The sequence below is a fragment of the Mustela lutreola genome, chromosome 9, assembly GCF_030435805.1.
Source record: "Mustela lutreola isolate mMusLut2 chromosome 9, mMusLut2.pri, whole genome shotgun sequence".
NCBI classification, from domain to species: domain Eukaryota; kingdom Metazoa; phylum Chordata; class Mammalia; order Carnivora; family Mustelidae; genus Mustela; species Mustela lutreola.
In genome coordinates this window covers 114,201,419-114,214,105 of record NC_081298.1, presented here as the reverse complement: position 1 = coordinate 114,214,105, position 12,687 = coordinate 114,201,419, and the positions used below count along the sequence as shown (strand labels likewise).

Sequence of the window (12,687 nt, the reverse complement as noted above, 5' to 3'; positions counted from 1 at the left end):
CTGGAAATGATGCCTTTTCCATCTTTTTTCCAGTGCCAGTGAGGTGCCTGGGTACACTGCAATATATAAGTTGGTTAAACAACTAGCTCACAAAAGTAAAAAGTCTTTGCAATAAGTTTTGATTACACTTACTGAATAAGCTTTAGCTGTAATTTTATGCAAATCGTTTTTATTCTAATACAAAACACTTTGAATAAAGAAAATGCTTTCTGGTGAAGTCACAAAATTAAGATAGTAAGTTAATTTCTCTTGTTGCAAGAAACTGTGAAAATCAGCATTTGAAATCCAACTCCTGGAGAAAATAAATCTAATTTCTGGGAGAAAAAAATGCTTCATGTATATTACAGGGCAGGGGATATACTGCTTGTGTTCTGTGTAATCCATACTTTACTATAGTACCTTCCGGGTATGTATACAATTTGAATGAAGTGGCCTGGGTTCAAGTTATAGCTCTACTACTTATTAGTTATATTCTCTGGCAAGTTATTCAAGTTTTCTGTGCCTCTGTTTCTTTACTTGTAAAGTGGCATTAACAATACAATACCTACCCCACTGGGCTGTTCTGGGACTTCTGTTAGACAATCTGTGTAAAGCATGTAGAATCGTCACACCTAGCACAGATATATGCACGGGGCACTTACTATATTCCCTCGAGCAATACTCTTAGTGCTTACTCATTATTTTGTATAGCACACATTTTCAACTTTCTTCTAGTAATGGTAAAAACTACTATCTATCCGTCCTTTCTTTCGCTATTTCTCCTGAAATCAGCATAACCTGAATGACAGCCAGCAGGTCCAGAAACTGATCTCATTCTTTTCAACACTACTAAGAAACTAGCTAATAAGACAGGTTGAACTTCAATGAAGTATATTGTCTCTAACATTTAGGTGAGTAGCTCTTTTCCTTTTGAGCGAATAAGGATCCTTAATCAAAAGTCACTAGGTGGAGCTATAAAATTTGCATTTTTAAGAGTCATCAAAGATTATTCTGAGGCGTATGATCCTTGGACCACCCTCAGAAAACGGATTTAAATTCAGGTCCACCAGTTTCCCATATAGGGACTGCACATCAGAATAATCTGCATGAATTTATAAAAATAACAGGTTATTGGGCTTGGCCCCCAAAGATTGATTACAGGGGTCTATGTTTTTAAAAAGCCCATGAGTAACACATGAACCACTTGTATATTTTCCGGGAATAATTCCAAGTGTTTGACAGTTAAATTGTTAAATATTTTGAGGTGTGACCCTTTATATAATTTACAGGACTTGGAAATTAGAAAAAACAGTGGCCGAGAAAAAGGACCAACAACCTGGTCAACAAATGCCAAGAACAGAATCCTGATGTCTTGAAAATCTTTTCTATGAGTCTCTGTTTTTCAATAAGTCAATGATAATGTTATATTGGCAAAATGTGTTTTTTAAACAGTTGTTAATCATTAATGCTAAGATCAGTGACAATGTATTTACTGGGGAAAAGCCATATATATACACAACTGCTATGACAACACCTGATTTCAAAGTCATGTTTTTAGATTAGGAAACTGTTGCAGAGTCAATAAACTACGTAAGTCACAGAGAAGGGTAGTGCACTAGCAGAGGGAGAAATGGTGCCTCATGATCCACCATCCAGTTCTTCTCACCTAATTGTTCCTTTCTTCAGTCTCTAGAACTACATTCCCCAACACTCTCCTGTTCCTTTCTGTGACCCAGGAGTTGGCAAACTTTTTCTATATAGGGTCAGATGGTAAATATTTAAGGCTCTATAAGCCATACGACTTTCTTGCAATCACTCACCTCTGTCACTATAGCGCAAACACAGCCACAGACAACACATAAATGAGTATGTTGTGTGGTGTTCCAATAAAACTTTATTTACAAAGACAGGCAGTGAGCAGGATTAGGCTGAGGTATGTTTGCCAACACCTGATCCATTAAGACTACGAATGTTTCACTGATTTTCCTGATCAGAAAGTTTAAGAGTCTGTAAAAGATACCCCTTTATGAAACTGAGATGACAGATCAAATAAAAATATGATCTGAGGGATCAGGATGGGTATGTAGAATAATTAAAAAATTTGTTTTTCTCCTTAATAAATTTTAGTTTTACTCTATACAGAGATTAAGCCAGATGACAAGCTACTGTACAACCGCATGTTAAAAAACACGTTTATTTTACACTATGTACAATCAGAAACATATTTAAAAGCATTATCAATTAAAATAAATGAAGACCATAAATCACAATTTAGTTTGTTCCTAGTGTATATACCCACATTAAAATATAAAGAACATATAGCAAAAAAGAGCCAAAGTGTGCATTTTGCTAAAACTTGGTATATACATATTCCATTGGAAAAAAGCAATCAAAAGTGACTTTGAACCAAAACTAAGTTCCTGCGATGTGTAGTAACCATTATATTGTTTATATGAGGTAGTAACTAAATTATTTTGGCCATGTTTTAATACTCTAAGTCAAAAGAAATATGAAAATGATCATAAAATAAGGCCAACCAAAGTAAAAAATTTCACTAGAAATTTGAACCACTCCCCTCTATGGAATGTGATAGTTTTTCAATGTGATTCTATGAAATGTTTAGTGTGGGCTCTTTAATAATGCTCATTTATCCTTTGTGCAACTGTAATTCAGACAACTGCAGTGTTCTATCATGGTACCGCTACTCTGTGATTCAAAATTTTTTTGAAGGTGTGTTTTTTAAGCACAGACAAACAATCTTACAGGATTCTGCTTAAATATAAAAAGACCAGTTACTACAACAGGTGGTTAATTGGGTTGTTTCACACAGAAAACCACCCAAATACATTTAAAAAAGGTGTTGTGGAGCCAAATGCATATTGACAGTGTCACAGCTTACTTTTGTGACTTAATACATCACATATCAATACTTTGTGCAAATATAAACACCAGTGTACTTGCATTAAAATTAAAAACAAGATTATAAAATGATTATAGCCTCCATTACAATTTTGAAAGTTACAAGATTTGTATTCATATTACTAAATTACATATAATAAAAATACAATAGTGTTAAATGTATGGTTTCATTGCCAGCATCCCATTTTATAATACAGCCACACCTAAGAATATACTAAGAGTTCTTAAAATATTAACCCCAATTGCATTTTCATCAACATTTACATCTGTACAGATAAGACACTTACTTGTACATCTCATAAAAGTACATTATCTACATAAATTCTTAGTGTATGTCTTCAGCAATATGAAGTTTCACAGAAAAATACTGCCTGTATGTACAAAGATTACATAACAATGAATTAAGCACTTGTGTGGTTCAATACGTTAAATCTATCCATACCACTTAAAACAAAACTTCTTCCCATCTTGTTTCATGCCACAATAAATTACAAGTGACCGAAGCCCGGTGACGGAGGCTTTGTACAGCCTCAAGCACTTGACGACGACGGTGCAGTCATGCTTGCTTTTTTCTAACAGTAGGGGTCGAAGCACAGCCGTCCTCAGTAACTGTTCTCGTGGCCCGCCAGGATGTACAAGTTGCTGTTTGCTGTGGGATTATCAGTTGGCCTACTTTCCAAAACAACGACCCTAAAGGGGACAAACATACAAAAGTTATTCTTGAAAACTAATGTAAGCAGAAACGTTTTCCATTGCTTCTTCATTTTATGCCTCTATAAATGCCGTTCGATTTGTGGGTAGAAAATGACTTGCAAATCACTATGACTAAAGAACCAGTTGCAGCTCCAGGAAGTACTTTTGCTGCCCACCACCTCCCACGGCTCAGCCAGTGTTGCTCGAAGAGCCAGAGGTGCGGAAAACCTGTATTTGGAATAATTTGGGGGAACTTAATTCTCACGAAGTACAGAGCAACCTGTTGTTCAAGAATCATAAAGTATATCAGAATAGAACCCAAAAATTCTATTTGGCACTAGAACCAAAAAGCTTTATTTGTTAGCATATGGTATTTCCTCTTTCTTGTGCTGTAAATCATACTTTAGACAGCACATTTAGTGCAAAATAAGTACTGGCAGATCTATATATTCCTGTTACTTAGATCAGGCAGTCTCAAAGGCTTTATAACTTCCTGACTAGTTAATTCTTTAGTGTGAAAAATATAACGTTGAACATATTACTGTAGAAATTTCAATTCCCTTGAAAAAGAAATCAGATTCATGCTGGATTTATAAAACACATTTAGTACTATGTGTTTAATACCACCTCTTTCCATACCTGTCAGATCCAAGCAGTCTGAAAATTCTTGTGTTATCTGAAATCTCTTGTGTTACCTGTTCAATTAAAATATAAACTTAATTTCTGAAATTGAAGGCACAAAATTTTATATGGGCATTTAATTTATAACTCTATAGAAAAGAAACATAATTCCTAAGATGCAAAGAGATCCCTGCATGACTGTTAGTCTGTTAAGTCAGCACACAGACACATCAGTTTGCTAGTCTAGGAAAAAGGTGCCTAATTTTGAATTAATCAAAAAGAGGAGAGTAGGAAAATTATTTACTAAATTATTTACTAAAAGGGAAAAATGGAAAAGCAAGCATGCAGTCCATTTATCAGAAATCGTTGTCGGTCCTGTTAATGCTGACAGCAAAGCCACTGCAGCAGCAAGCCACTTAGATCTGGTCCTTTTACTTCAAAGGCTGCACTGTAGTATGATGGGACAAACTCGAGACTGGAATTTGAATCCCGGTTCTCCCACTTAAGCTGCTAGGACACTGGGCCAAGTAGTAATTTGCTGAAAATGGTTCTGTCTTTTGTGAAACAGGAGAGAAAAGCTCTGCTCTGCACTACTGTTGTGCAGAGCTCTCAGAAGTAGCAGTGGGTACAATGCCTAGCAAAGGCAGAGCTCAACAGATGACTTTTCTTTCCTGTATCTCCCCCAGTCTCCTGAAATAGTATTTGCTGTTGGCAGATATCCTTTAAGAAGTCCTCAGTGTGACCCACTACCAGTTGGGGAGTTAAAGAGAAGTCTACGGGAGAAAGAAAAACCCATGATTTGTTGCTCACTGAGTGCAAAACATTCCAAATTACAATGGCAGAAACTTCTCCCCACAGATTTTTTTTTTTTTTAAGATTTTTATTTATTTATTTGATAGAGATCACAAGTAGGGAGAAGGCAGGCAGAGAGAGAGGGGGAAGCAGGCTCCCCGCTGAGCAGAGAGCCTGATGCGGGGCTCGATCCCAGAACCCTGAGATCATGACCCGAGCCGAAGGCAGAGGCTTAAACCACTGAGCCACCCAAGCGCCCCTCCCCACAGTTTTTTAGGCTGAAAAAACAATTTGCTTTCCAAACTAAAAGTATTCTATTAGTATCTCCACAATTAGTTATTCTGGAAACACCAGTGATTCTCAACCTGTTTCGGAACCCAGCACACCTGAAGAATCCAACATGCTCACTACAGTAATAGTGGGTCACCATGACTGATCTTCCATGTGTTTTGGGGTTTGCCTATTAGAAGGATACAACACTTTTGGAGAAGCAATATTTAGTAAGGGCTGCCAGCACAGTTTGAAAAAGCCCCTCAGGGACTCCTGGGTGACTCAGTGGGGTAAGCATCTGCCTTCGGCTCAGGTCTTGATCTCAGGGTCCTGGGATCGAGCCCCACATCGGACTCTCTGCTCAGCGGGGAGCCTGCTTCCTCTCTCTCTGTCCCTTCACCTGCTTGTGCTCTTTCTGTATCCCTTAAATAATTACAATCTTTAAAAAAAGAGAAGAAAAGAAAAAGCCCCTCAGTGCAGGTGCTTTTTTGGACTTCTTTTTCTTAAACTGCTTTCTGGTATCCTGCCTACGGTGTCTTTCTTTCTCTGCCTAGTGTTTATTAGACTGTTTTTATCTCCCTGCTCAATTCCCCCAGGTGATTTTAAAACATATTCCTGAGAAGCCCTCTTGTGGGAATAACTACTAGAAACCTATTAGCTACGAAGTTTCTTTTCTTCAAAGATTTTATTTTTAAGTAGTCTCTACAACCCAACTTACAACCCTATGGTCAAAGTCACATGCATGCTCTACTGACTGGCCACCAATGTGCCCCTCTTTTCCTGAATACCTACTGTAAGCCGGGCATTATGCCAAGCACATTATATACTTTCTTTCAATTAATCTTAATAACTAATGAAGTAAGTACCATTTTGTTATCCTCAATTCATAAATGGGAAGTAAAGGCAAAGAGAAGTTAAGTGATACGCCATGGCTACGGTTACAAAACAGCAGGGTGGAGACCTGAACCCAGTGTTTCAACTCTGGAACCCATGCTCATGGTCACTCTGCTATTAAAATGTCCATGTGCTTAGAAGAAATACTCTGAGCTTAGAATGACAGGTTAGGACACAAATGAGCTACTTTTTGCTTGAGGCACTTAAGGTTCTCCTTTCCCTTTCCTGCTCAAGTGAGGATTGGTTTTGGGGGTCCAGGGAGGATTTCTGATGATTTCACTTGCCTATGATATTCCTGGGGGAAAGTACCACATTTTGCTCACATTTTGTAAGCTCAGCACTTTCTGGTGGAAATGCTGAGCAGAACTGAATATGTCCTAGGACTTGGGAGCTGGGAGTTAAACTGTTCCTGAAGTTAAATTAAGGTAGGAAGAAACGGGGCAGGGTGCCTGGGTGGCTCAGTCAGAACCTGACTCTTGGTTTCAGCTCAAGTCATGATCTCAGGGTCATGAGATCAAGCCCTGTGTTGGGTTTTGCACTCAACTCAGAGTCTGCTGGGGATTGTCTCTCCTTTTGTCCCTCTCCTTCTCATGCTTTCTTTTTCTAAAATTTAAAAAAAAAAATGATGAATGAATGAATAAATAAATAAAATCTTAAACCAATCAGAATATACAATTGGCATGTCTTTACCAAAGTGTCTATTATTAAAAGGGGTGGGGGGAAAGAATCTTACAAATGTCAAGTGAATCAGGCTAAGAGAAACAGGAGACATAGTGGCTGAAAAGTAATGTGCAATCCTTTACCTATAAGCCCACTCTGGTCATTATTTCTGAAATACAAAGTAGAAAGGTGCCTCAAAACAAAAAGAATCAGCATCTATGCTGTTGTTCTAAGTAATGTTTTTAATTTATTTATTTGAGAAAGAGACAGAGAGACCATGAGCTGCAGCAGGTGGATGGGCAGAGGGAAAAGCAGACTCCCTGCTGAGCAGGGAGCAGGAAGTGGGGCTCGATCCCAGGACCCTGAGCGGAAGTCAAAGGCTTAACCAACTAAGCAACCAGGCAACCCTAATATACACAGTATTTAAAAGATTACTTACCTCATTAGATCTAAAACTTCTACCTTGCATTCCGTGTTTCCAGAAAGCTAGCACACTGTCTTGTAGGCAAACTAGCAGGCAAGAACAGCTCAGTTACTGTTAATAGTACAAAAGTTCAACCAATAAGCATCATTTTGTCCCTCTATCTTGCATAGTAATACTTCATTTAATAACTAATGTCAGCTATTCCATATTTACATGGCATCTTTACTTTTGAAATTTAAAACATACATATACCAGACAGGCTTTATTCATCTTTTAGGCAAGAAAAAAGAAAGTTCTTCAAAAATATTGTTTTGTTCATTAAAATTTTTATTTTGATAAAATGGAAATATTTGAAATAAGGTATTTTAACAATATGAAAATAGCACAGAAACCTATGTATCCACCACATAACTATCAAATCTTAACATTTTACCATATTTGCCTTTTGTTTTAAATAAAACCAAATACAGCTGGCATCCATTTACAACCCCCTGTAATCCCATTCCAGTCCTTCCTTCCTCCCTGACGTAACTACTATTATAAATTTAGGGTCTGTCATTCTCATGCCTGTTTTTATTACTACTACACAGTATCAAACTTTATACTAAATGTTTCCAACTTTCATACATGTGATCTGATGAACATTTAAGTTGTTTCTAGTTTTTTGTTATTACCATCTATAATAAACACTCTGTGCCTCTTTTTGAATACAGGTGCAAAATTTTCTAATTCTAGAAAAAGAATGAATGGGACACAGGCATATGTACTTAATAAAAATATTAGTTTTGTTTTTAATATTTACATATTTAAACACACATTGTTGTGCGTATCCAGTGAGGAAAACATTCAATTTTGTTTCCTGCAGATAACCAATTGTACCAGCATCATTTGCTGAACGTCTACCGTTTTCCACTGACACATCACACTGTGAATTTCCGTTTACGTGTAGGCGCATTTCTGAGCCTTCTCTTCTAGTGCCACTGCTCTATTTACTTAACTCTGTGTTGATCTCACACTGTCTTAATCATTATGGCTTTGCCAAAGTTTCAATACTGAGGAGTACTGAAGTATTTATTTATTTTTATTTACTTATTTTACTATTTATTTTATTATTCTTGGCATTTAGTTCTTCCATTAAATTTTCAGATAAGTTTATCAAGTGGCACAGAACATCTGTGTGGTTTAACTTATAAAGAACTGAAACCTTTCTCGTAGTCCGTCTACCCATGGACACGGTATGGTTCTTCATTTGTTCTTTTATGTTTTTAAACAATAATTTGGAATTTCCTAGATAATGGTTTTAAACATGTTTGGATTACATTTATTTCCACATATTTTATTGCCATTGTCAATGAGATCTTTTTTCCTATCAAAAATTTCTTAATTTCTGGCACACTAAAAAGCTATTCATTTGTATTAGTCACATCCAGCAACTCCAAATTCTCCTATTGGTTCAGTAGTTTACTTAGAGAGCTATACTTTCTATGTAGATAATTGTACTTTTGGCAAAAAAGGATCTTTTACTTTTTTCTAATTCTCTTAGTTTCCTTTTCTTATCTTGTCTTTTCTTATAAGATGATGTTGAAATGTGAGAACAGCAGGTATTCTTATCTTGTTCTTGACTTTAATGGGAGAGTTTGACCACTGAAGTATGTATATTTTTTAATAACCTTTGCTAGATGAAGAAGATTTCCTTCTATTTCTAATTTTCTAAGAAGCTGGGTTTTTTTTCTTAAATTATGAATAACTTGGATTCTTTCTGTGTTGTGTATTTACTGAAAAATTATGTGACCTTTTTCTGAAATGTAATGTGCTATATTACATAAACAAATTTTCTGATGCTGAATGAACCATCCTTGCTTTCCTGAGATAAAGTCTATTATTTGATGATGTGGAATTCTAATTGCTAGTACTTCGTTTATATTTTTTCAAAATCTGTTTTCATGAGACTGGATAATTTTGTTTTCTGTACTCATCTTGCTTGATTTTAGTATCAGTGTTAAACACTAATTTGTTCAATAATCTGAAATAGTCCGTACAGGATAGGGAACCTCTCTTTTTTTCAAGGGCAGATAAAAATCTCCTATAAAGCCATTAGGCCTTAGTGGGGAGAGTCTTGGTTACTAGGCACTTAAAGCAAGGAATCTGGTTCCCATATCCTGTGGGATACTTTTAGTCTTCTTTATCATCAGGAGCCCAGCATGTCTGTTGGCTTCAGGCCTGCATACTGCTTAGAGTTTCTGTTCTTTGTCTTGCTTTTTGGCCCTGGCTATGTGTTTTTAAGCATGGATTCCTTTCTAACATCTTGAAGAGATTTCCCTCATTATTACCATCAGCATTTGCTTGCTGGCAGAGAGACATTCTAATTGGTGGAGAGAGTAAAAACAGATCAAGGATTAAAACAAATGAACTATCTGCCCTTGGCCCTACCCTCAACCAACGTATATAGGTGCAAGTATCTTTCCCTGATAATGAAGATCAAAAAAACTGTGTCCAGTTAAATACTGAATTAGCTCTCATTCATTTTCTCAGCACGATCAAATATATGATTATTCTTAACCTAATTCTTCTGGAATCTAATCATTTTAGAATACTGATTCTGTATGAAATCCTTTTTTAGAAAATACTTTAGTCAAACAAAATGTGAGAATGCCAGAGAGATTCCATGATCTCCTTATGGAGATGCCTAAAATGCTCTCATCAGCAGATACAATAGCAAAAATACAAGAGAGTACTGTAAGTCCTAAATTTTAAAGTACTTATAGGGAGGAAATGGGAATTCATAATTGTGTTATGAAAAATAAGATTTATTTATTTCTTTTGAAATGTCAGATCTCAGGGCACCTGGGTGGCTCAGTGGGTTAAAGCCTCCGTCTTTGGCTCAGGTCCTGATCTCAGGGTCCTGAAATTGAGCCCTGCATCAGCCTCTCTACTCAGCGGGGAGCCTGCTTCCCTTCCTCGCTCTGCTTGCCTCTCTGCCTACTTGTGATCTGTCTGTCAAATAAGTAAATAAAATCTTTAAAAAGAAAGAAAGAAAGAAAGAAAGAAATGTCAAATCTCTAAGGTGGGTACCATTAACTATAGATTATATCAGTTATTAAACTATTTCACAGAATGTATAAAGTGAAGACTGCCACTGACCTCATATTCATTATATCCTGTATTTTAAAAAACATGTGTCCTTAGTAATATCTTTCTATAATTTCAGATAATTATCAGGTAAGTTACTTTAAGCAGCTCTTGCTGTAATCAGACAAGAAATACAAAACTTTCACTTACCTATTGACTCAATCTGGAAATCAAAGGTGAGTTCAGATGATAATTTTCTGCTAGATTTTAATCTTCCTTGAAGATTTACTATTTTTATACAACCTAAAGAAGGTGGAAGGGGGAAGAGTCACTCAGAAACTAAGCTTAAAAATACATATTAAAATAAGATGCTCATAAATAAAAACTTACAGTCCAAGCATACAAGAATGGTATCTCTCTCCAGCTGGGTAACATGAGTAACGCTTGTCTGTGGGCTATCTGTAACACAAACAAACTCAATGAACTTATACATAAAGTAACACTGAAAGCACAGAGATGTAAAAACAAGAATTCTGAGTATCAATGAATTGGAAATGGATTTAAATTTTTAGTTATACATGTGCAGTGGTTGAGAAATCTGCTCGGGTCTAAACTCCAATGCGGTGCTAAACGAAGTGAGCACTTGGTGGAGGGCTGACCGTTTTAACTGTTGTCCTTCCTACCGGTGATGTCATTATTTCCATTACTATGTGAAATCAGGAGTCTAATCTTCCACATTATGGTTATGAATGATTTTTGCTTTTACGCTCAGAAGGCCAGGAACTAGGATTTGCACATCACTATATGGAAGTGCCTAGTACCACGTGCAATACTTATTGAGTGAATGAATGAGAATTAAATTATTTCAAGTACAAATGAATTAAAACTGAAGTATTTTGAGAAGTGTGAAGTATTACCAAAATGCAAAGAGGCATTATTATTATAATGATTTATCCAAGTTCTTACAAACTGAGAATATTTAAGTGATTTGCCATGAAGTGAAAAGTAGGATATCCCAAACTTCATATGAACATCAAAACTGAAATTGCTGAGCCATAGGCCTTTGTTTCTGGCCTTGCAGAAGGAGTCTGATAATCTATAGTCTACCATTTTCTATTTCCCATAGTGTTTAGTCTTAGGCCATCCCAGCAAGGACTGCTGTATTTCAGACATTCAAATGTGTTTTAGACCTGGTACTTCTGTAACCAACCAGGGCTGGAAGAACATGGAATAGGCCTCCTGCAAATCCGATTGTTGTAGCTCTTATACACATTGTGAAAATTGACAGTCTGAACATATATATATAATCCACTTCAGTTCAGGAAGCCAGTGTAGTATTACCAGGGAGAAAGTCAGTATAATAAATTTTTACTAACTGCTTTTATCACTTAGTTACCAAACACTGGAATTATCTAGAGATCTTTAATAAAAGGTACCGATGCCTACTTGCCACCTCTAGATTTTGCTATTTAATTGGAGGTGTGTATGACTTGAGGCATCAGAAAGTTTTAAAAGCTTCCAAAGGTAGATTCTAACTGCAGCAGAGTTTAGGAAACCCCTGGCTTCGAATTTCATATGATTCTGAAGTCTAACTATACTTTCTCTCTCAATTTTTATTGCCTCATCTCAAAACCAGAGATGAGTTATACTTATCATTTTTAACCTCTAATAAAGGGGTTTCCTTACGTTAAGAGAATGAAATAAAAAGTTCCAAAGAAGGAAGGTACCCACAGCTGTACAAAATTCTTTTGCACAGAGATTACACCCTTCATTTAACAATTAGTAGAAAAGGATTTAAAATTAAGATGCTCAGGAAAAATTCATTAACTGAAACTCACGAACACTTAAGTACCAGTCCCCCAACAATGCCTTCCTGTTAAATAGGGAAGAAGAGATCAGGAAAGCAGGAGTGCACCCGCTGTCTGAGAGGGAAAATGGGTGTCTAAGGGAGAATGCAGTACAATTTGGGGGAGCTACAGAAGCCACGTATGTTGCCAGGGGCCAACCATGTTTCCCTTCAACAATGTATCCTTAAAGGAAAGGTCTTTCAACTGTCCTGGGCTTCAGTAAGTTGTGTAATTGTTTCGAGGTTTTTGTGAATGTTTGTCATTTTTTTTCACTGCCAAAAAAGCCTCAACACTTAGTTTCTTTCCTTCTGTGAACACTCAGGCTTCCAAAAAACTCTTGAAAAATCAGTATTTATTGCCAAACTGGCTTCTTAATATTTCCCTAAGAATTCAAAGACTCTGACAAAAGGCCTCTGCAAAACCTTTAAAAACTGCCTTTTAGGGGCACCTAGGTGGCTCGGTCAGTTAAGTGTGACTCTTGATTTTGGCTCAGGCCATGATCTCAGGTCATGAGATTGA

General features: G+C 36.6%; 1 protein-coding gene across 9 annotated transcripts in view; it reads right to left on the bottom strand.

The window, feature by feature from the left end:
* Positions 1 to 2,157: 2,157 nt before the first annotated feature.
* Positions 2,158 to 12,687, bottom strand: part of MAP4K3 (mitogen-activated protein kinase kinase kinase kinase 3) — a 209,373-nt gene continuing 198,843 nt past the window's right edge. For 7 of the 9 annotated variants that reach the window (XM_059188514.1, XM_059188516.1, XM_059188515.1 and 4 more), the window contains 5 exons: positions 10,712 to 10,780; positions 10,532 to 10,624; positions 7,268 to 7,338; positions 4,231 to 4,286; positions 2,158 to 3,588 (listed from right to left, as the gene is read on the bottom strand). In XM_059188514.1, the coding sequence (XP_059044497.1) occupies positions 3,501 to 3,588; positions 4,231 to 4,286; positions 7,268 to 7,338; positions 10,532 to 10,624; positions 10,712 to 10,780 (377 nt within the window). In that variant the 3' untranslated portion in view covers positions 2,158 to 3,500. The other 2 variants (XM_059188520.1, XM_059188522.1) reach the window with 2 other exon arrangements.